The 21,776-nt window shown below is 53.8% G+C and overlaps 1 protein-coding gene across 2 annotated transcripts; it reads left to right on the top strand.

Annotated features, from left to right (window-relative positions):
- The first annotated feature begins 574 nt into the window (after positions 1-574).
- Positions 575-21,677, top strand: RAVER1 (ribonucleoprotein, PTB binding 1). 2 transcript variants are annotated; one of them, XM_077838657.1, is made up of 15 exons: positions 575-611; positions 1,377-1,608; positions 5,943-6,009; positions 7,214-7,683; positions 9,006-9,197; positions 10,703-10,832; positions 11,608-11,708; positions 14,779-14,890; positions 15,475-15,719; positions 15,971-16,064; positions 17,008-17,150; positions 17,370-17,450; positions 18,810-18,938; positions 19,717-19,800; positions 19,915-21,677. In XM_077838657.1, exons 1-15 carry the CDS (start codon positions 604-606, stop codon positions 20,059-20,061), a joined length of 2,235 nt encoding a protein of 744 aa, XP_077694783.1. In that variant the 5' UTR covers positions 575-603; the 3' UTR covers positions 20,062-21,677. The 2 variants fall into 2 exon arrangements, with proteins under 2 accessions (XP_077694783.1, XP_077694782.1); XM_077838656.1 differs by lacking the exon at positions 575-611 and having other exon boundaries at positions 1,294-1,608.
- Positions 21,678-21,776: the final 99 nt, after the last annotated feature.

Consider the following 21,776-nt stretch of genomic DNA (forward strand, 5'->3'; position numbering starts at 1 on the left):
GCTACCACCATATGACGACTTTCTAATTATTTTTCTCCAATGACAGAATAGAAATATTGAACACTTCTGCCTTTTCTGAATTATTATTGAAAATTCTACAATTTCTGTCTAGTAATAGACCAATATCATGGTCAAGATTCTTTTTGTTCCTGATTGATTTTAAAATGACTCAGATCGGTAATGTCATCTGCTCCTTTAAGTGATGGGTTACAGACCATAGTTAGCAGTTCTGCAATTTCATACAAGTTCTTTCTGCATTCTTGGATGAATACACTCTGGTCCTGCTGACTTATTACTGTTTAATTTACTCTAATGACACTCAACCTGGGCCAGTTCCTCAGATTTGACACCGAAAAAGAACAGCCCAGGAGTGGGGATTTCCCCCATGTCCTCTGGCGTGAAGACCAATGCAAAGAATTCACTTAGCTTTTCCACACCTGCCTTATCTTTATTATGTGCTCCTTTAGCTCGGTCATCAGCTCCTGCCCTCACTTCCTTCTTGGCAGGCTCCTGGGACACTTCACTTTATTTCCTGTTAGTTTTTGTGCCCTTGGCTTGTTGCTCTTCAAATTCATTCTGGGCCTCCCTAAACTTTGATGCTCCATGCGCCGGTTGGTGCCTGTGCTCTCCGTGCTGGGGTCTGACTGCCCCTCGTTAAAGGGTCCTGGTTTTTGTCTGTCTCTGGTAGACTTGGGGGGGGGGTGGCTCTCACAGGTTTCTGAGTTGGGGGTTGCCGGGCTTTTGAACAATCTGCGGTTTGCAGCCGTTGCAGCCTCCAGTTGCGTTTAGCTCAGTGGAAGGCCCCTGGAGTCAGCCCGGGGGGGGGGGGGGGGAGAAGGGGGGGCAGAAGGGGGGCTGGCTGTGGGGGAGGGGGAGAGAGAGGGGCGGAAGGGGGGGGCTGGCTGGGGGGGAGGGGGAGAGAGGGGGGGCGGAAGAGGGAGGGGGGCTGGCTGGGGGGGGAGAGGGAGGAGGGGCTGGCTGTGGGGGAGGGGGAGAGAGGGGGGCTGGCTGGGGGGTCAGTGGGGGAGGGGTGGACGTGCGGTACTCGAGTCGTGCGGGGGGGGCTTAGTGACGCAATGGGGGACGAGGTCACTGGGGGGCCGGCGGGGGGGCGGGGCGGATGGCAGCTGCAGCGACTGAAGGCTCTTCCTATCCTAGCCAATCAATCGGCCCGATGCTAGTGCGGGTGGGCTCTCTCGACCAATGGGAAGCGCGGATGCTAGCGGGCGGGTTGTGTCACTAGCCAATGCGCAGACGAGATATTGGGCCTGTGGGCGGGCGGGATGCGGGTGGATGGGCGGGGTTACGATGGCCCAATCGGGAGGCGGGATATTGGCGCCGCTCCTTTCTGACCGTCTCCCGCTCTATGGTCTCAGGAGGCGGAGGGCTCCCAAGATGGCGGTGGTGTCCGTGTCAGGCGCCGCGTCGGTCCCTAGCCCGGAGCCCCCCGGGCTGGAGCCGGGGCCTGGCCCGGCCCGAGTCCCCGAAGAGGAGCTGCCCTCGCTGGACCCGGCCGAGGTGCGGAGCCGCCTGGAGCGGAGCTCGCACCAGTTCCGCAACCGCCGCAAGGTCCTGATCCGGGGGCTGCCCGGGGACGTCACCAACCAGGTACCGCGGGGGGGGGGCGATTCGCCAGGTACCGCGGGGGGGCGCGACTCGCCGGGGGCGGGGAACAGCTGCCGCGTGAGGAGAGACGGGGACTTTTCAACTTGGAAAAGAGGCGACTAAGGGGGGACGTGACAGAGGTCTGTAAAATCGCGAGTGAGTAGGGACGTGGTATTTACTCCTTCTCATAACACAAGAACGAGGGACCACCCAATGAAATGAATAGGCAGCAGGTTTAAAACAAACACAAGAAAGTATTTTGTCACACAACGCACAGTCAACCTGTGGAACTCCTTGCTGGAGGGTGTTGTGAAGGCCAAGACTACAACGGCGTTCAAAAGGGAGCTAGATAGATTCATGGAAGATAGCCATTGAGGGACGTATTAGCCAGGATGGGCAGGGACGGTGTCCCTAGCCTCTGTTTGCCAGAAGCTGGGAATGGGCGATAGACGGATCACTGGGCAATTCCCTGTTCTCTTCATTCCCTCTGGGGCACCTGCCATTTGCCATTGTCGGTAGACCGGATACTGGGCTTGATGGACCTTTGGTCTGACCCAGTCTGGCTGTTCTTATGTTCTTAACATCACTACCCTGGCCCTGGGAGGGGGGAGGCTGAACCACACTCTGTTGAGTTTGGGGGCCTGGTATTCAGCTGGACTGGGCTAGGAATGTGATTGAGCAGAGGATGGGTGAGGATGTGACTCCCCAGGTAGATGGGGTGGGGGTAGGGGGAGAAAGAGCTGTTAGGTCCCAGGGGTGTGTCAATCTGGGGGAATGTGGGGGGTGGGCTGCAAGTGTGACCACTGAGGGAAAATTAGGGATGTGGGGGAGACTGATCGTGGGCTGTGATCATGCAGATGTGGAGGGGAGAGTTGGATTCAAGAAGCAGGGTAGTAACAGCATGAAATTGGTGAAGCTTTATCTTATCCCTAGCTCATGGAACAGCCCCTCAGCTGTAACGGGAGGTCAGCTACTTTCTGAAGTTGAGGGGTGTGACGAGTGTCTCCCTTCCCCAGCCCTTCTGGTGTCTGACTCTGATCCCTGACTTCTCACCAGGGTTACCTGGGTGTTCAGGTGGCTGTCACCTGCTTCCTTGCTGATTTAACTTCTCAAACTTCAGCTGATGTCTCAGGCAGTGATTAGAATCTTTCCTCTAAACAGCTCCTGGATGACGCAACGGTAGAGTTGAACAGGCCATTTATGCTATTTGCTAGTCTCGTGCTGGTTGGTTTGTGTCTTTGTAATCTTTGGTCCCTGGCTGAGACATGAGATGACGTCCTCCTCCCTCCACACCCACAAAGTTGGACTTTCCAGCATCAAAGCACTTTACAAACATCAACTAACCCTCTCGATCCCCGAATTTGCTGCAGGCTGTTTTCCTGTTTGCAGATGGGATGCAGAGAGGGGAAGTGACTTGCCCAGTGCTCCTGGGAAAGTTAGCCAGCCTGCATTTTGAGTCTTCAAGTGTCTCAGGGTAGCTAAAGGGTTACAATTGTTGCTAAAGTTAAATAGTTTGGGAGGAGGCACCACAATAGAAATGGATTTTTATACTGTGTACACAAGTCTGTTTGCTTCTGATCTGGTGGCAGGTTTCTTTTCTGTAGTTCACTCTTGTCTCCCCAAATTATACTCTCCTTATTTTCCTCACTTTATTGGACAAGAAATTAAATCTATATTGCAGGCTATGCTTGTGAGGCACAAAGTATTTCTTTTTAGACAAGTGCGTTTCTCGTAATTTAGTTGCTGCATAGTTTTGATTTGTTAAACTGACTCCCAAAAACTCTGGAGGAGGAGCAGGTCTCCTCTAATAAGACTGATTTTTTTTTTCTCAAATCCTGCTTAGGGAGTAGGACATCTGATTTTTGCTTCTCAGAGGTTTGTGCAAACAACTAGAGTTCCTGAGATCTCATCACCTGAGTGTCTGGTTCAAGTGAACCCTCAAACACCAAGAGAAACATAATCAATAGTGCCTCGTTTCATCGTGAAGCTGGAAATGTTGCATTACTCAAGGTGCAAAACAGTAAATTTCCACAATCTTCAATCTTTTACTGGAATTGGTCTGTTTCAAGTTGATACAAAACCCAGAACTTGTGAATTTTTACATTTGCTCCAAAATCTAATGCAGCTTTAGTCTTTGGTCTTCGGTAGACCATCTCCTGCATAAGAAGCAACACAGGGCCCTGTGCATAAAAGCACCTGGCTTTCTTGTCCTCTCTTCAGCATGGCTAAGGTTTCTATTCAGCTCTCTGTATGGGAGCTTGGATGAGGTGACCTGGCTGTTAGAAAGGACAATGGGACTTTGCAGGAAATCCTTGTGAACACATTTCTATTGTCGTTCCACAGAATCAGCTCATCAGGCCAGCAGGTAATGGTGTGATCCCATGACCTACTGTCATTGTTCAGCTGGATCACAGGACTTCCTAATGCTGTCCATTGCCTCCAGAGTGTGGCAGCCTGGCTTTCCAGAAGCACATGTAATCTGTATCACAAGAGACTGAACAAGGAGCAGTCCATCTCGGAGGGCAGCAGGCTCGCATTGGAAGGGCAGTGTAGGGCTTTTTCTGGAATGTCTCCGGCAGCTTAGGTCTCCTTTGTCGTTGCACACAGAATCACGCCCATCCACTTTGGCGGGTGGGTTTTCTTGAAGGTAGTCAACGTTCCTGGATGAAGCAGGGAGCCAGGGTCAGGATTTCTGGGCTTTGTTTCTAACTCTACCTTGGACTTGCGATGTTGTTGAGAGCAAGTTATGTCATCTCTCTCTGTACATCCATCTCTTAATCTGTAAAACACAGAGAACCACCTGCTGGTGGGGAATGAAAGGTTCAAAGTTTATAAGTCACTTGCGCTGCTTAGCTGAGAGCTGCTAGAGAAGGGCAAAGTCTTGCGTAAAGCATTACATGAAATTACTGCCGGGGGCAGCTGTAACATGGAGATGTTAACTCACTGGTTTGAAGATCGTTATCTGAAAGGAGAAGTGTGTAACTTCAGGGTAGAGCTCTGGCAAAACACCCAACATTCTTGTTGGGAAATAGGCTGCTGTTGCTTGGGTTGATGGGATTGTGCCACTCGGATGATACACACGCTATATAGTTGGAATGGGATGTTTCTTTGAGGCAGACAAAACAGCAACATTGAGTGCTCACTACACATCAGCCACCCTCAAAACCCTGTGGCTGTTAAAAGGATTGGCATCAGTAGCAGGATGTCCCACAGTTTGTGCATCTTGTTTTCATTTGATGGGTCAGATTGTTTTTTCTTTTGTCCCTCTAAGTGACTTAGGTCCACTGTAGCAACTTGCTGTACAGACATCCTACAGCCTAATGCCAGCCACTCCTTCCACAACAAAACCCAGCTCCCTTGCTCTCACAGCTGGAGAATTCCACTGCACTGCTACCCATTTCATAACCCTGCCCTTGATGTGACATGGGGTGTGAGTGTTCAATCAGGGGAGGGCATCTAAATACTACAGCAGAGGCATGGATTGCACGCCCCATGAGCATGCAGCAGTGTCGAACTTGCCTTCCGATGCTATGAAGATGGAGAAAAGCCTCCTTGGTTTGCAAGGCCAGTCATTGCTGTGATGGAAGCTAGTCATGTCTGAGGGTTAACCCTGGGAACCAGGTAGTGCATGGGAGCAGCTGAACTCCGAACGAGTGTAATCACTTTTCTGCGGGCTCTAAGCTGGTTGGGACTCGAAGCGATGTCTCACGAGGTAAAAATAAATCTAATACGCAGAGTGGGCGATTTCTTGTGTCCAGATTGAACTCTGTGACTTTTAAACTCAAGGACTGAAGTAGCAGCAGCTTTGTGGCATTCTGTGGAGCTCCTAATTCAAACTGCCAGCCACAGGTCTTGCCTTAGCCTCAGTCATCCCGTGAAACCAGAGGGACCTGTTAAAAACTAGCTCTGTGAAAAGCTGTCTAGCTGGAGCAGTGTGAGGTATGCTCTGTTGGGCCTTGTTTATTCAGGCATGTACCCCAGACCTGCCCAAGTGCAGGTAAGTACTTCTGAGGCAGGAAATGCCCAAGACCTTCGGCTCTGCTGGAGTGTGGCGGTGAGAACCAGCCCTGCTTGTTTTTGTGGTCAGCCCTGCTGCTGATGGACTCTTCTCCCTGGCTGTGTAGGGGGGTGGGGACGACATGCTGCCCTTTCCCACTAGCTAATTAGGGTCCTGGAGAATTCTGCCATGAGGAGCACAGTCCTGACTGGCTCCAGATACTCTGCTTGGGAGCCTGGGAATGGAGGGCAGGTAATGCTCTTCTCTGGGGCTGTTAAATGCAAGAGGTAATGTCACTCTCTCCTCGGGAGCTGATTTCTCTTTGACTTTGTTTATGCAGGAAGTTCATGATCTGCTGAACGACTATGAACTGAAGTACTGCTTTGTGGACAAATACAAAGGGACTGGTGAGTAAGCGTCTGTTGCAGAGAGCAAGTCTCCCACAAAGGGGACATTCTGTTTAAATGTTGAATCTTCTCAGATTCAGGCTAATCTATGCCAGGATGCAGCTATCGGGCAGCCCACTCACAGGGTGCTGTGTGAGTGAATGGGTCCTTTTCCCAACTCCAAGACCTCAGGACAGCGTCTCTGGTGCCCTGGAAGGGGGTGTGGTGCCTGCACTTTATTAAAATGCGGTTTTGCTTTATCCGAGTGCTAATCTACCTCAGTGTAAACACAGCTTGCCGGGTTGTTCTCTGGCAGGGCTGGGAACTGTTTTTCTTACTGTTCTTTGGGTAGGTCTTCCGTCAGTTGTACACATCGGATCCTATTAGCAAGGGGGCTAGTAGCATCTGTAAGGAAACTTGGGGCTTACGGCCCCAGCAGATGATGTGGGGCTGTAATGTGCCTGCAATGTGGGGTTGCATTACTTTATGGAACCCACAGGACTGCTTCTCCTGTGCGGTGCTGACCTGAGGGATTTTCAGTCAAGCCAGCCCCTGACTCTCCTTGCAGATTTTTCATGGCAGCACTTTGCTCTGCCTCTCTAACACTCGTACAATCTGTGTGGCTAAAGGTTCCCGTGGATGTGAAAAGCTTGTGGGGTTGCATGAGGTTACTGTGATGCTGGGCCATTCACTGTCCGTCTGAGTGCCAAGGTGGAGGTTGGGACGCGAATGGTTTGAGCCTCTAGCTGCCATTATGTCTTGGGCATTGCTAGCAATCACTGGATGCTCCCAGTCTCCTCCCTGTTGGGCCATTAGTCCAGAGAGTTAGGAGCATGGTGTGCTAGTGTCTGGGACCGTAGGACACCTGCGGACTGATCGTCTGTTAATATTGATTACAATGTTCCAGTGCTTAGACCAAGACTTCTGCCTTGTCCTGAAGGCTGCTAGAAAGCATGAGTGCATGATACGTTTTCTAAGCAAGATGTCTACTGTGCCAGCACACGCTGTTAGCCGACAGTCGAAGTGACTGCCTCATGGGGACTTGAGCCCTTTCTTGTAATCTAGAGCCGCTAACACTGCAGTTTATCCCTCTCCTCTCAGTGGCTCTGTGATGTGTGGGTATGGACAATGTGGTGTGACTCTGGAGTTGGTGAAGGTGTGATGCGCTAGCTAAGTGCTTGCTGCTGGGTTGCAGGGTTTCTTGTCATAACTTCTCTGCTTGCAGCGTTTGTCACCTTGCTGAATGGGGAACAGGCCGAGTCGGCCATCAAGAAATTCCACCTGAGCAAGCTCCGGGACAAGGAGATCTCTGTGCAGCTGCAGCCCACGGATGCCCTCTTGTGCATTGCCAACCTCCCCCAGCTCTATACGCAACAGCAGTTTGAGGAGCTGGTTCGACCTTTTGGAAACCTGGAGCGCTGCTTCTTGGTGTATAGTGAGAAGACAGGCCACTCTAAAGGCTACGGTTTCGTCGAGTACATGAAAAAGGACTCGGCAGCCAGGGCAAAGTCCGAGCTGCTGGGCAAGCAGCTGGGGACGCGGACTCTGTATGTTCACTGGACCGACGTCAACCAGCTGACCGTAGACCTGGTTCATTCCAGGTGCTTGAGTGTGGGCAAATTACCCCCAAACTACCATGACCTGGAGGAGCTGAGGCAGGTCTTCTCAGCAATTTCTGCCCCGACCTTCTGCCAGGTGCGGAGCTCAGCCCCAGGGGTGGGTTTCCTGTGTGTCCGCGATGCTATGTCTGTCTGGTGTTGTACAGACCTGGCCCCATACACCATGTAGGGTGCGCTGACACCTAGTCTGCACTAGAAAAGCTTTGCCAGAGTGGTTATCTAGCAAAGCCTCTTGGCATAGACACAGCTTATGCCAGCAATGGAGCGCTGGCTGGTCCAGCTTATGCTGGTTTGCCGGTATAGCTGACTTCACTCGGGGAGTGCCCTTTTTCTGGTGTAACTGCGTCTGCGCTAGGGCTTTTGCTGGAATAAAAAAATCATAAAACAATCCCACCCCAATGGACATTAGTGAGCCAGCCAGAGCTTTTCAGTGCAGGCCTGGCCTATATGGAAGACGCGGTCTGTACCCCAAATGCCTTAGTGCTGCCTCTGAAAGGCTTCCCCTAGGCTGGCGGGGCCAGGGTCAATGGGAGAGGTTGGATCTTGCCCTGGGGCAGTTCCTGGCTGGGTAAGCTAGCCAAGGTTAAGGAAGGCAGTGAGGTTAGGGGATTCCCTCCCTAGCTAGGATCTTTCAGTGATGTAAAGGTTCAGGCCCTTGCCTTTCACTAGGAAAATGACAAGTGTAAATTTGCATCTCTGGGTAGGTCCTGGAAGTGACCTGTGGGCTGTCCCACTGGAAAGTGCCATCTGGCTCCACGACACCCGTGTGGAAATGACTTGTCCTTGTGCCATCAGTCTAGTGTCTGTTCAGTCATCCTGAATGTACCTGCTCCCATGTGCTGGGATGCTACCATCCGGCTCACAGCCTCTAGCTCCCTCCTTCGAAGAAAGGGAGGGGAAATGATCTGAGGCTCCCTGCGTTAAGGAACAAAAAGATCGTGAAGCTAAATGCTTTGCAGTTAAACAGTCTGGCGAAGCACAGCTCTGTGAGGCAGGCATGGCCTTTAAAGCAGGGATTTCCAAAGCATCCTAGAGCAGTTGGGTATCCAAATTCCTTTGACTATCCCACCCTAAACCACTGAGTTCCTGGATGATGTGGCGTCTCCTGCCTGCCTGCGGATGGTGGTGACGTGTTGGCACGCTCCCCTGCTCAGCCCAGGGCTTTGAGCTCCATTAGAGCCCATTGTAAGGTTTCAATGCCCAGGCCTGAGATCCAGGCATGTTACATTTCCAGTTGTGCGGATGTGGATTGGAAAAATTCATCGCCTGAAGGGTCTGAAAGCCCCTGGTCCTGTTAGCACCGGCCAGCACACGGCTCCTCTGGCCTTCATGCGCTAGCAGCCAGTGTCCTCTCCCTATTGTGCTAAACCTCCTTTTCACTGCCTTGTTTTTGTGTAGCTGGCGTACGGTCAGGATGGCCAGCTGAAAGGCTTTGCAGTCCTGGAGTATGAGTCAGCAGAGATAGCAGAACTGGTCCAGCAGGCCACAGATGGCCTGCCACTCGCTGGGAACCACATCCGCGTCTCCTTCTGTGCCCCGGGCCCTCCTGGGCGCAGCATGCTGGCTGCGCTTACAGCTGCACAGGTGACGGTAAGGCTCACTTATACAAATCTGCTCAGGCCCCCTGTGGTGTTACCTCCCCCTTCCCCCGCATTTTCCCTGCAGTCTGTTCACAGCTCTGTCCAGAGACCCCAGGGGCTTCTCCTTGCACCTTTCCAAGGCCAGATCTCCAGCCTAGAACAGGCTGTCTTAGTTCAGACTACTGGCACGGTGCTTGTTCCAACAGCTCTCTGCCCGCAGAGCTTCCTCTGCGGCTATTGCTTGCGGGCATCCAGTGTTTGTTACAAGGGTCAGTCTGCGTGCAGAGCCCCTGCAGATACGGCTAGCGCTCAGCTGGACTGAAGGGAACGGGAGGTGAAGTAACTTACTGCTAAAGTGGGAGTTACTGTTCACAGTAGCAACATCTAATGTGGCAGTGTTGTCACGACAGAAACCGACAGGCTGTTCTGCATGAAGAGCCTTGATGCTCGCGTTCCATGCTCAGAGGGGACGGGGCATCTGCCCTGTCTCTCTGCACCTAAGACGTGGACTGTAAAATGTACCGAGCTCTGGAATTTCAGTTCCTTTCTAGCAATCAGAATGTCCCACCTTCCCTGCAGGCCAGTGTCCTGCAGCTTCCATGTTATAAATACTCACTTCCTGTGCAAGTTAAGATACTGAAAGACCCATGAGGTTTTGCAGAGAGGGGAGGCTGGGTAGTGAAAGCTGTTAGCTCTGTGTTACTGCTCCTGTACCGCAGGGTTTCTGTCTGCGCTAACAATGTTAGCAACCTGGCTCCATGCTGGGGTTGTTAACCCTCTCCCAGTGCTCCCCCGAACACCAGGATGAAATGCTCCTGCTGAATGCACTGCTTCAGCTCCCAGGTGATCGGGAGTGGCCAGGGATGTCAGGTTGGTGGTCGTGATGGAATAGTTCAGTGCTGGAGTCGTAAAGCAAATATATGCTGCTCTTTTTGAGAGCTGGATCCAGGCTTTAGATTGAGGAAGAAATTGGGCTAGTAATGATTGTGACCGAACTGGGTCACTGGGACAGCAGAGGGTCTGGTTTTTGGGATGTGCTGCCTGTATTCAGAGCGTAGAGTGGCCCTCGATTTGTCGCAGATGCTGGCTTGCCCAGTCACCACCAGGTATCCGTTTCATTGTGAAGTACAACTGTGTAATTCAGACTGCTCTTAGCGTCAGCTGAAGTTCTCGGTTAGTCAGTACCTCCCCCCCACCCCGGCTCCTTCAAATCCAGAACAAATGTCAAACCCTCATGAGCTAGGCTGACAAAGGTATTTAGGCCCCTGGAGCTGCGGGGGGGCTTTGCCAGGGCACGACTCTGGATTTCCAGTGGAAAGTCAATAGGCTCAGGTGCATAACTCACTCAGGTGTACTGTAATCCCATTGGGCACCTGTCTGCATCTTTAGGTGCCTAAATATCTGTGTCAGTCTGGCACTGTGTGTACAGCCCTTGGCATGACCCTGCCTGGGCTCTCTGGACTGCCGTAATGAAATAGAGAAATTCAGACTCTGACATCTGCAACGTTTTTTAAGGCACTTAATCGTGGGAAAGGGCTCCTTCCAGAGCCAAATATCCTCCAGATACTGAACAGCCTGGGGAACCCCGCTTCGATCCAGCTCTTACTCAACCCCCTACTTCACGGAGCCGTCAGTGGAAAACAGGGTAAGAATGAGTAACGGGTTTTCTTACGTGGTGCTACGGCCCTGGTGTAGCTGTTGTAGGGAACAGGTCCCCGGCAGGCCCTGTGCCCGTGAGGTACTGTGGGAGCTGCCAAAGCTCCCCAGACAGCTAGATTTGCTGACTCTTCTCTAGCAGCAGGAGCAGATGGTGTCTTGTACCCATGGTCACAGTTGCTCTTTAGCTGGATGATCACGCTACTCCTTCATAATAAGGAAAATGACCGACCCTGGCTGGGAGCAGAGAACGGGATCGAGGCTGAGCCTGTTCAGCTAGTCCTTAGCAAGCCCAGGCTTGTAGTCCTCTGTGGAGCTCCAGAGAGGCTGGCCAGCAGCCAGCCACAGAGCCCAGCGTTCTCCTACTGAGCTAAGCGTACGCTGCGTAGGAACCCAGGTGCCTGACACTTCCAGGCTTGTTCCCGTTTTGTCAGCGTATCGGCCCCAGTCCGACCTGCTCCAGTTCTCTGCTCTGCTGGCAGTGCTGACATGGTGCACGGATGACTTCCTGTTTGTATTTGCATGGTGCTAGCCCAGGGTCTCGCGTCACTGCGGGGAGCCATGCACACCAAGGCAGAGGTCTGAGCGCACACAGGCAGAGGTGCCGAGTGGTGGGACAGAGCCTGGTTAACCAGGTATTCTGTTCCACTGAGAACAATGCCTAGTTGCTAGAGGGCCTGTGCCATGCCGCCTGCATGCGAGAGTCTGCAATGTCCGTGTGTCGGCAGCCAGTATCAAAATGGTCTTGCCCTTTTCCTTTGCAGGAATCCTGGGCGCTCCCCCGTCCATGCCACTCATGACCAATCCAGCCCTCTCCACGGCGCTGCTTCAGCTAGCTCTGCAGAACCAAACTCAAGCACAGCAGGTACTCACCCAAGACGCTCCTGGAACGTCCTAGAAGCTGCTCTGCTTCAGAGTTAAGAACGTCCTGTGCTTGTCTCTGTATTGATATTGCTCCCGTCGCTGGAGCAACAGGGCACCTCAGGAACCCAAGCGAATCTGCCCTCACGGCACCCCGGGAGGTGGTAGGCTGGGGGACGCAGACAGAAACTGTCTTCCTTAGCACCGCCCCCCGAGTCTGCTGCCGCCAGGAGTAGAACCAAGCTCTTCTGCAGCGAGCAGTGCTCTAACCGTGAGGCTGCCCCTCCTCTTCTAGCTACATCCCACTTCAGGGGGAGTGGGGTGAGCCCCCCCAGCCCCAGTTATAAACAGGCCCCTCTGTCAGGGTGGAAGCTGAATAACAACCAGACTTTCAGAAGTGGCCACTGAATCCATGTGCCTCACTTCTTGTGTGCCCAGCTTGAGATGCCCTGGGCCTGACTCTTCCCGTAGCTCTGATCGGGTACACAAATCACACACAGAGACATGTTCAGTGACCTCTTCCGGAGTGGTTGGCCTTGAGCCCTTGCCCACCAAACCTACAGCTGGAGGACTGAATCTGAACTCTTTGCCATCTCAGTCAGTGGCGCTCTGCATTGCACCTGTTACACTTCGCTGTCTCTGTTTGCCTCGCTCTCTCTTTCACCCTGATGTAACTGGGTTTGCTCCTAACGGAGTTCCCCACCTCCCCAGAGCGGTTGGTGTAAATCTGAGCATTTGGAGGCTGGCTTAATGCTGACTCTAGCTGTTGTTAGCTAACATCTGCTCCTTTAGCCTCCCCTGGTTCATGAAGTGATCTGTCTTTCTGGTCTGTCTTGCTTTGCTTTCTGCCCCAGAAGGCATTGCTTGGGAACTCCCTGTTACTGCAGAACCAAGTCTGGACGCAGCTGCTGCAGAACAAGGAGAACCAAGCCATATTCCATGTGAGTGGTAGGGGGCTTCCTGTGTGTGTGGTGTGGAGACGCAGCACCAGATGTGCCCTCAGGCCTTGTCCGAATTCCACTTGTGCGCTGCCCTTCGGGGCTGGATTGTGACACGCGGTGCAAGGAGCAGTGTGTGCGCTGCACTGTCCTGGGGGGTGATGCCGCCACCTGTGACAGTTTCTCCTGTCACCTCCTTGCTCCTGGGCGGTCACAACTTACTGCTGGTCTAGGGGCTTGACCCTGCTGCCATGGAAGTCAATGGCAGTCTGCACTTCCACAGGAGCAGGATCCAGCCTGTATCAGCAGTGGATTCCTTCAGCCCTGCCGGTGGCTTTGGGGGGCAGTAAGGTCTCCAGCCATCCCCTCCCTCCCACTTGCAGGGGTGTGGCCCCTGGATCCAGGGACCTGTGTAGGGCTGTAAGGGGGTTCTGGGGTGGGCATGTTGCAGGTCACAGCCTAGCCCCTAATGAACTGAGCATCTCTTTTGAGCTTGGTAGTACCCCCAGAGAACCTGTCTGAGTGGAGCTGCCCCCCCCACCCCTTCCCCGCATCATGGGTAAGGCTCAGTTAGCTGGATTTCAGGCAGATGTGCTGCGCTTCTGCCAGTGGAAGAGCATGTGCTGACCAGGCCCATGGCCGCGTTCAGCTGCGGCCTTATGAGCTCCATGCTGTGGAATAAGTGGCACAAGCGGATCCTGTGGCTGGCGGGTTTGGGCCTCTCTGCACTGGGTCTGTTGGACTGTGTTAACATCTCCATTTGTTAGTGACCCAGGACCCGGGGTGGGCTGAGCTGGTCCCTTGATTCTAGTGAAGCAAGCGGTCTGGACAGAGGGGAGGGCGCTGTGTGGGAGTAGCCCGGTTTCTGTTTTCAGTGGTTTGTCTGTTTAAAGAGCCATGAAATTGCTGCAGCCCCCCCCTCCCCCCCAGCGAGCTTTGAAATGCAAATTGTGCTCTAGAAAGACAAGCTGCGGCTGTGGTGTGGCCCTCTTGCTGTGTTTAGATCACTCCAGTGCCAGCCGAGCTTCCAAACCCGTTTCCTTGGGAAGCGCTGGCTAGACCTACTCTCTGCAACAGCAAGTTGGGTCCTTGAGCACGCAAAGATCGCCAGCTCTTCTGTCTTCTCCTCCCTTCCTGGGAAGCTCCAACCTCCCCTCCCCATCTGAAAATGTGCACAGCCGCCTCCCTCCTGTGTCTGACCCTTCCTTATCTGGGATGGGCGTGCTTGGACAGCCATAGCAGCAGTTCCTTAGCACAAAGTCACCCGGGTGCAACAGGACATCAAGTATTTGGCCCGGCCTCCCCACCTGCTGCTCTTCTGGAATGGCCACCTCTGCTGGTGAGGATGACAGGCCAACGTCCTGCCCATGATAGCATAGAACCCAATTATTTCAATGCACATCAAGGGGATTTTTTTTTAGATGAACAGATAGTGAGTCGCAAGCTGGGGCATAACTGCAGGGCACTACCTGTCCGTGTGGTACAGTGCTCTTGGATTGACTCTGTTTTGAAACAGTATGCCAAAGGGCTCTAGGCCAGCGGCTCTCAACCTTTCCAGACGACCATGCCCCTTTCAGGAGTCTGATTTGTCTTGTGTACCCCCAAGTTTCACCTCACTTTAACACTACTTGCTTACAAAATCAGACCTAAAAATACCAGTGTCACAGCCCACTATGACTGAAAAATGGCTGTCTTCCTCATTTTTACCATGTAATTATCAAATAAATTAGTTGGAATACAAGTATTGACCTTTCAGTGTATAGCACACAGAGCAGTATAAACAAGTCATTGTATGAAATTTTCGTGTGTACTGACTGGGCTAGTGCTTTTTATGTCACCTACTGTAGAACTAGGCAAATCTCTAGATGAGTTGCTGTACCCCCTACGTGTGCTCCTGGTTGAGAACCACTGCTCTAGGGAACTCTTCATGTGCACAGGGCTAGTTAGCACAGGGCAGGCTAGTACGCTGCAGGTTCCGCCCCTGCACGCCGTGCACGAACTGCTCATGTGGGCGCTGATTTGCTTGGGCTGGCTTCTTGCAGCGCTCTCACCGCTTGGCTGCACCGCTGGCATTGCATACTAACCGAGTTTCCCGCTGTGCCTTCTGCCTGGCCTTAACCTGCCTCTTGTTTGCAGAAACCCGGGATCTTGGGGGACTCTCCTCTCAGTTCTCTACAGCACGGCACCTTGGGGTTGGCGACTGCCCCGGCTCAGCCCGGAAGCTCGCTGCTGGGAGAACTCGCCTCAGGTAACGCTGTGGGTTTGTGGCACGAGGCGATTGCTCAGGAGTCGTGATTCCTGCAGCATGTGCTGGATGCTGGGCAGAGCTGCAGCAGCTCACGTGAGTGCAGCTTCTGTTCTCTGTGCAGTGCCCCATCCCAGACGCTGGGGTTTGCATTTCCACCGCAGGCGTCCGCCTGCCACCCTGGGCACTGCCAGTTCACCATGCCACCTCGCGCATAGAGAAATAGCTGCCACACGCGTCCCTGGAGATTACTGTGCTGGCATTGACTTTGGGGGCCTGAGAAGCACTTGGGGGTCTAAAGCACGGGCATGTTGGTCTGCAGATAACCCTGGAGGAGGGCAGAGCCCTTTAGGGAACCTTGGGGCATGTTCAGATGTCTTCGGTTTTTGTGTTAGAGCCCTCTGCCCTCTCTGGAGTAGAACCGTTGGCGTGGGCCTGCAGAGGAGGATGACCCAACCCTAGCAGCAAGTGTCTGGGTGCCGACCTAGCTGTTCTCGGGCTCAGTTGAAGGCCTGTGTGGGTGAAGGGGAGGGTGAAAGATGTTGCTGAGTGACTGTCTGTAAAGTGGTGGCATCTCCTCTCCCCAGGGGGGCCTCTGCCTGCTGACATGACGCAGGGGCACGTGAAGTCACCAATCTTGCCTTCGGGGGGCATGCCCCTGGCATCCTTTCTGGGACCAGTGGGGACAGATAGAGAGAACTCGGCAATGGGGACGCAGGTGTCCCAGCTGACCCCATCTCCTGGGACCCCATCAACCCTGCCAGGCCTCACCACCTCCATCCTGGGATCAGTGATCAGTGGACTTCAGAAACCAAAGCAGGTGGAGAATGGGGTAAGAAGAGCAGCTGTGTTCAGAGTTTACCTAGAACAAGTGCTTCACACTCTCCATATGCTGCCTACTCTCCAGTCTGTTCGGTGCATCCTTGAAAGTCTGTAACGCTTCCAGCCTCTTGTCCCCTGGCAAAGCAGCGTAGGAGTCTGAGCGGCTTGTGCGTTTTCCTGTCCTCCTGACGCTCCTCTGTGCGGCCTGCCTCGGGGCATACCCTCCAGCAGCACTAATCCCCGGGACTCCTTCTCTCCTAGGCCTCGCTGCTGGGAGAACCGCCCAAAGACTTCAAGATTCCTCTCAACCCTTATTTAAACCTGCACAGCCTTCTTCCTGCAAATCACCTGGGAGGTGAGCTGGCGGGGGGTGCCCCATAAACCGGCAGTAGGAAAGGTTGGATGTCGGCATGGCTCCTCAACGAACTATGCCCTGAAAGGCGCAAACAAGGCCAGAACTGAACCTGAGCCGGGCAGGGATCTGTCCATGCTGGGACCAGAGCTGGGCTGCAGACTGGACCGTGTCTCTGCCTGCAAACCTGGGGGAGTAGGGCTAGACTCCTCCTACTTCAGCTCAGTGCCTTGTGTGCACAGTGGAGAGGGATTGTCACTCCAGCGGGGTGACGTTCGGAGTCTGCCAACAAGCGCCCGGGAGTGCATCTCCAGTGCTACCACCAGGTCAGCCTGGGACCTAGCACTTGGCTTGTTCAGGCGCAGGCCTGCCGGGAGACTCCGTTTGAATGGGGGTGGGGAGGGAAGACTTCACTTACTGACCTCCTGCCACGGGGTTGGGGATCCCCACTTGAGAAGCGAAGTCGCTTGCCATGGGGCAGTTGGTGTCAGAGCCAAGAGCAGGAGCAGCTGTCAGTTCACCATGCTGCCCTGACTCGGGTAGCGCAGAGATCCAGCTGTGTTCCCACCATGGGGGACTCCTGAGCTGAGGGATTAAACTCAATGGATGGCAGGGCAGAGGGACAAATGACTTTAGTTTTGCCTCGCGTGCGTTACCAAAGCGAGGCCAGGCTCTATCTCCAGCGCAGTGCTAATCCCCCACAGGGCGACAGTACTCTCTGGGACTGTCCCTCTAGCAGGCATGAGGTGTCCGGAGAAAGGGAATCCCTAGGGCTGCGAGTTTCCAAGGAGAGCTGCCTCTCCCTGGGGGCAAAGGGCCAGGCTGAATGGTGCAGTTGGGTAATGGGACAGCCTGCAGTAATTACCCTTGAAAGGGAGCCAGTGCAGCTGGGCCCTTGGCTATCTGCCCAGCTGCTGTGGTGCTAATGAGTAATGCTCTTCTGCAGGTGGGGCCAATAAAGCATTTAATCTGAAGACTGGAGTGCTCGGCAATGTTTCCAATCCCAGAATCCCACAGCCTGCCATGGCTGACCCGCCACTGCCCTCTTCTGGGCTGGCAGGAGATAACTATGCTTTTGACTATCAGCCGGTAAGTACCTTGGGTCAAGACAGAGCATTAGCCCAGACAAGTGGAGTCCTCTGAGTATTAAAGCAGCAGAGCTGGGAACAGAACCCAGGGTCCTGCCTGCTATTGTCCTGTTTTCTCGCTCCCTGGTCACACACACTCTCGAGTCACCTGATCTTGTGTTGTGGCCTCTGGAAATGCCTATGTAAGAGTCTTGTTTACTCTTTTTTTTTCTCCTGGAAGGACTTGGGATCCCGAATGTATGCCCAGTCGAGAGACCATGCTGGGCCCATCCTGGGTGGATTTGGACACAGCAGGCATAAGGTAACTTCTGCTGGTATTCAGCTAGGAAGGAGCTGAGCCATGGGGCTGTTCTGAACGTGACCAGCTGGGTTCTGATCCTCCCTCTTTATAGGCTACAATGCACTGGACTGGCAGCTCTCTGAGACTCTGCTCTCTCCCGGCCCCCCCATGTGCTCCTTCTGTCTCTGCCTTCCCAGTTCTCCCATTCTTCACCCCTGTGGCTTACGGGGTTAACGTCTGCTATCTGGGAGTGTGGCCTGCAGCTGTTGGGGCTCCCTGGTTTGGCTGGTTTTGGGGTGTGGGAGGAGCATTCCACCCTAAGCGCCTCCCTGGGTCACTAGTGGCATGCATCAGGTTATGTGGAGTTGTGCCCTGCGTGAGCCCTGCAGCTCTGTACAGCTTTCTGGCTTCTCCTCCCAGCACCATTGCCACAGAGGCGCCAGGCAGTTGCCTGTCCCAGGTGTCCATGGCTGCTCATGAGGGTATCGATAACAAGGACCTGATTTGTGGATCTCCTCAGGGCAAGCTGCCAAGTGGAGAAACAATTCCCAGGCTGGCTAGAAAATCTGTGATGTGTCTGGTCGCTGCTCAGAGAACCGTTTTTCGCCTTGCCCAGAGCAGGATCGGGAGGGAAGTGGGAGGGCTGTTAGGTCGTGTTGGCCAGTGTCTTCCAGCTAACATGCTGGGAAGTCCAGTGCAGACGGGTCATACTGTCTCTGTAGCGGGGTCTAGTTAGAGCTGGGGTGGTGGGGTGTTAACTTCACTATCTTCATGGTTAAAGTACCGTCTACCTTGTCTACATTCGATTTCCAGTGTGTTAGACCACACTAGCCAATCCCTAGCCTCACGCCTTTCTATACTCAGCTAGCCCAGGTCTTCGGGGTCCACGGTGACGTGGTCTCACTTTTCCACGAGTCCTGTGGGCCTGCTTCAAGGGGGATCCCGCCCAGCAGCCCCCTTTCCCTGAGCAAGAGGGGGTATTGTGTCCTCTGTGCCAAAGAGAATTTGGTCTCATTGGGTGCGTCTACACTGCAATGAAACCCGTGGCACCAAGCCTGGGTCCGGGTCAATTGACTCCGGCTGCGGGGTGAAAATTGCGGTGTAGACATTTGGGCTCGAGCTGGGGCCCCGGCTCTGAGACCCTCCCCACGGCGGAGTTTTGGATCCCCAGCCCAAATGCCTACGCTGCAATTTTCAGTCCTGCAGCCCGAGCCCAAGTCAGCTGACCCAGGCCTGCCGTGGGTCTTTGATCGCGACGTAGACATGCCCATTGATCTATTTCCATGCTGCAGAGCACGGAGGCACAGCCTGCAGTTCTGCCTCCGGGGGGCTGAACCGAGCCTTGATCCAGCTTGTGATGCGGAGCCGCTTCTCTTCCAGATGTCTTCATCTCCTGGATTTGAGCGGAGCAGCTTGGGGCCACCCCTGCCGCCCTTCTACTCAGGATCCCCAACCTCCTACTTCACCAGTGGCCTTCAAGCTGGGCTTAAACAAAGCCACTTGAACAAAGTGAGACGTCACTTGTGTGTGTGCCAGGAAGGGAGCGTCTGTGCTTCTGGCTGCTAACAGTGCAGATGGGCGTGGGTCAGCTCGCTCCCACTAGTCAAAGATCCAGCCAGGCGGGCTCGGTGATTCCTGGCAGGGACTGTGGGCTGGGAGGCCAGCCTAGGTCCCAGACTGTGTAAAACCCAGGTTGTGCAGGAGCCACCAATGGCTGTGGGGTCTCCGCTTTTAATCGAAAAGTCCAGGCCTCCGCCTTGCTCTTGTGCTGTCGTGAAATGGAACCGCCTGGCAACTGAGCAAGCCGGCCAGTTGTAGGCTCTCGAGGCAGCGGGGTGGCTCTGAGAGACGCACACTCAGCTAAGGCAGAGCGCTGAGATGTGACCTGGGGGCCGGTACCTTCCCTCTGGGGTCAGCCAATAGTGATTTAGAAATGGCCTGATATTTGAAGCCCAACCCTTCCTGTAAGAGTCACTGGGCCGGCTCCCAAAGGGAGCTGCTCTCCCTGGAGGAGAATGGGCGCGTTTCCTGCTGTCTCGATGTGCCATTCAGTGCCATAAAATCTGTCACTGGGGTCGCAGGCCAGGAGATGCAGCTGCAGCCCTGTTCCCGAGAGGGTGGGGAGAGGTGTTTGCGCAGGATGCTAGCCCCCTTGAGGTGGGAATAGGCCTTTGATGGGTCCCTTGAATGGAAGGTGGCTGTGTTGGGACAGTGGGACTGCAGGGCGCTTGTGGGCTGCACACAGTGCTGTTAAACAGGGACATCAGTGGTGACTCCTCTCTTCCAGGCAGTTGGGATGCCACCTGTGGGCAGTGGGGACAATATCCTGGGCGTGGGACCAAACAGCCATTCCCACAGCTCCCACTCCAAGGTGAGTAGCTCTGGGGACAAGGGCAGAGCTTTGCTACTGACCTGCAAACCCCCCCCACCCCCCCCGGGTGCTTTGCCAGTCCCCTGATGCTCAACGCCCCGCTCTCTCTTCCAGACTCCGATCGGGGGCCAGAAACGGGCCTTCTCCCACCTGCTGCCATCCCCGGAGCCCAGCCCGGAGGGCGGCTACGTCGGACAGCATTCTCAGGGCCTGGGAGGGCACTATGCAGACTCCTACCTGAAGCGGAAGAGGATATTTTAACCCCTTCCCTGCTGAAGCACTATCGTCCCCTCCACGTGTAAATCTGTACAAACTTTTTTTAACGTTAGTCTTGATTTTGAGGTTTTTACGTGTGTGTGAAAGACTTGGCTTCTCTGAGTGGGGAGGGAAGCCCCATGGGCTTCCTGCCGGAGGATGGGCCCTTCCAGTTACCCCCTGCTCCAGAACCAGCACTTCTCTGCAGCACGGGCAGCCAGAGCAGAGGCAAGCGCTCGGAAAACATACTGTATGGGGTAAGGACAAAGCTCACCCCTGTGGCCCCTGTCACTGCTGCCCTCGGGGCCTCCCTGTGTTTCGGGGCCCACGAGGCAGAACCTGTTGGAGTCATGCTGTAATCTGATTGCAGTAACTGGGAATCGACACACAGTCCTGAGTGAGGACAGTAAGTCCTAGGGAGATGCATGTTCCCTGCCTTAAACTGCTGCTTCAGAGACAGGAATGGAACCGACTCCAGCAGGTGCCCTCTGCTCACCGTAACGTGAGCATGGAAGTTCTGGTAGCGCAGAGGTGGCGATCTAGGGGGTGGCGATTTGGATACACGTACAGAGTTCTAGTTACGCCGTGGGACTCAGGATCTGCCTGGTTCCTGGTCCCACCCTGCTCAAAGCCTTCGGAGCTGCATCTGGGATGCAGCGCTCCCTGGAGGCTCACACTGAGCTTGAGGTCTCGGGCCCTGCCTGCCTCTCCAAATTCCTGTTCTGTTTTGTTTTTTTTAAACCCTTCAGATGCTGACATTTTACACTTTTCTTTGGTAATGAGATTTGTAAGTTGCCTTTTTAATTCATGCTTTGGTTTTTATTTCCTTTTTTAACTAGCTAGGAGCAGGAATCTTGGTCCATTGTAAAGTTGCTGAGCCTGGTCATTCCTTTTTTTAGTTTCTCCCTCCTGGGCATGAACTTTTGTTCTAGAAGTTTCTTTTGTGGTGCGGGGAGTCAAACATTTTCCTTGATTTCTGTTTTGCTGAGCCTTTCAATAGGAGCCAGCTGCAGCGTGGCAAACAGACCTGCTTTCCCTGCAGCCAGGCAGCCTCCGGACACTGCTTCTCAGGAAGCCGATCTGCCTTTCCCCTTCTGTTGACCAAGCTTGGAGGGTGATTGTGGTTTCGCAATGTCCAACACAAGGCCGCCCTTGTGCTCTGTGTGGAATGAGACGCTCAGTCCTTTACACCCTTTCTCCAGCTCCATTTGTAATATCATATTAAATGCAGCTGAGCCAATGTAGTAGGATGCTGGCAGCTTTGGGTGTCAAGCCCTTAACAGTGTGTGCTGCTGAGAATGGGACTGTTTAATGCCTTGGGACTGAGCCACTAGCCAGCTGAGATAGTCGCGCAGGACGTAGAGTTGCAAAGCAAGCCGGTGTCCAGTGATTGAGAACGGTGCCCTGCTGGCCTCTGTTGAGGGGAGGGTGAGAAGCTGCTTTCTCTGGGGAGGATTTGCAGGTCTTTTTATGTAGACTCCCCACACTCTTTTGATTTGAGGTTTATAAAATTGCTACCATGTTTCTACTATAGATGCTGTCTGGCTTGCTGTATTTGTGGGGCTTCCAAGCCCTCGAGAGCTGGACATTGCCTTTCCAAAGTAAAGAGAGATTTATATCGAGCCTTGTCTCCTTTCTCTACTTGCTGTAAAAATGTGTCATTTTCTGAACACTTACACTTCCCCTGGAGCCGGGAGCCATTGGCCAGAGGGTGGTCTGGG

Source organism: Eretmochelys imbricata, chromosome 20 (assembly GCF_965152235.1).
Source record: "Eretmochelys imbricata isolate rEreImb1 chromosome 20, rEreImb1.hap1, whole genome shotgun sequence".
NCBI lineage: Eukaryota > Metazoa > Chordata > Testudines > Cheloniidae > Eretmochelys > Eretmochelys imbricata.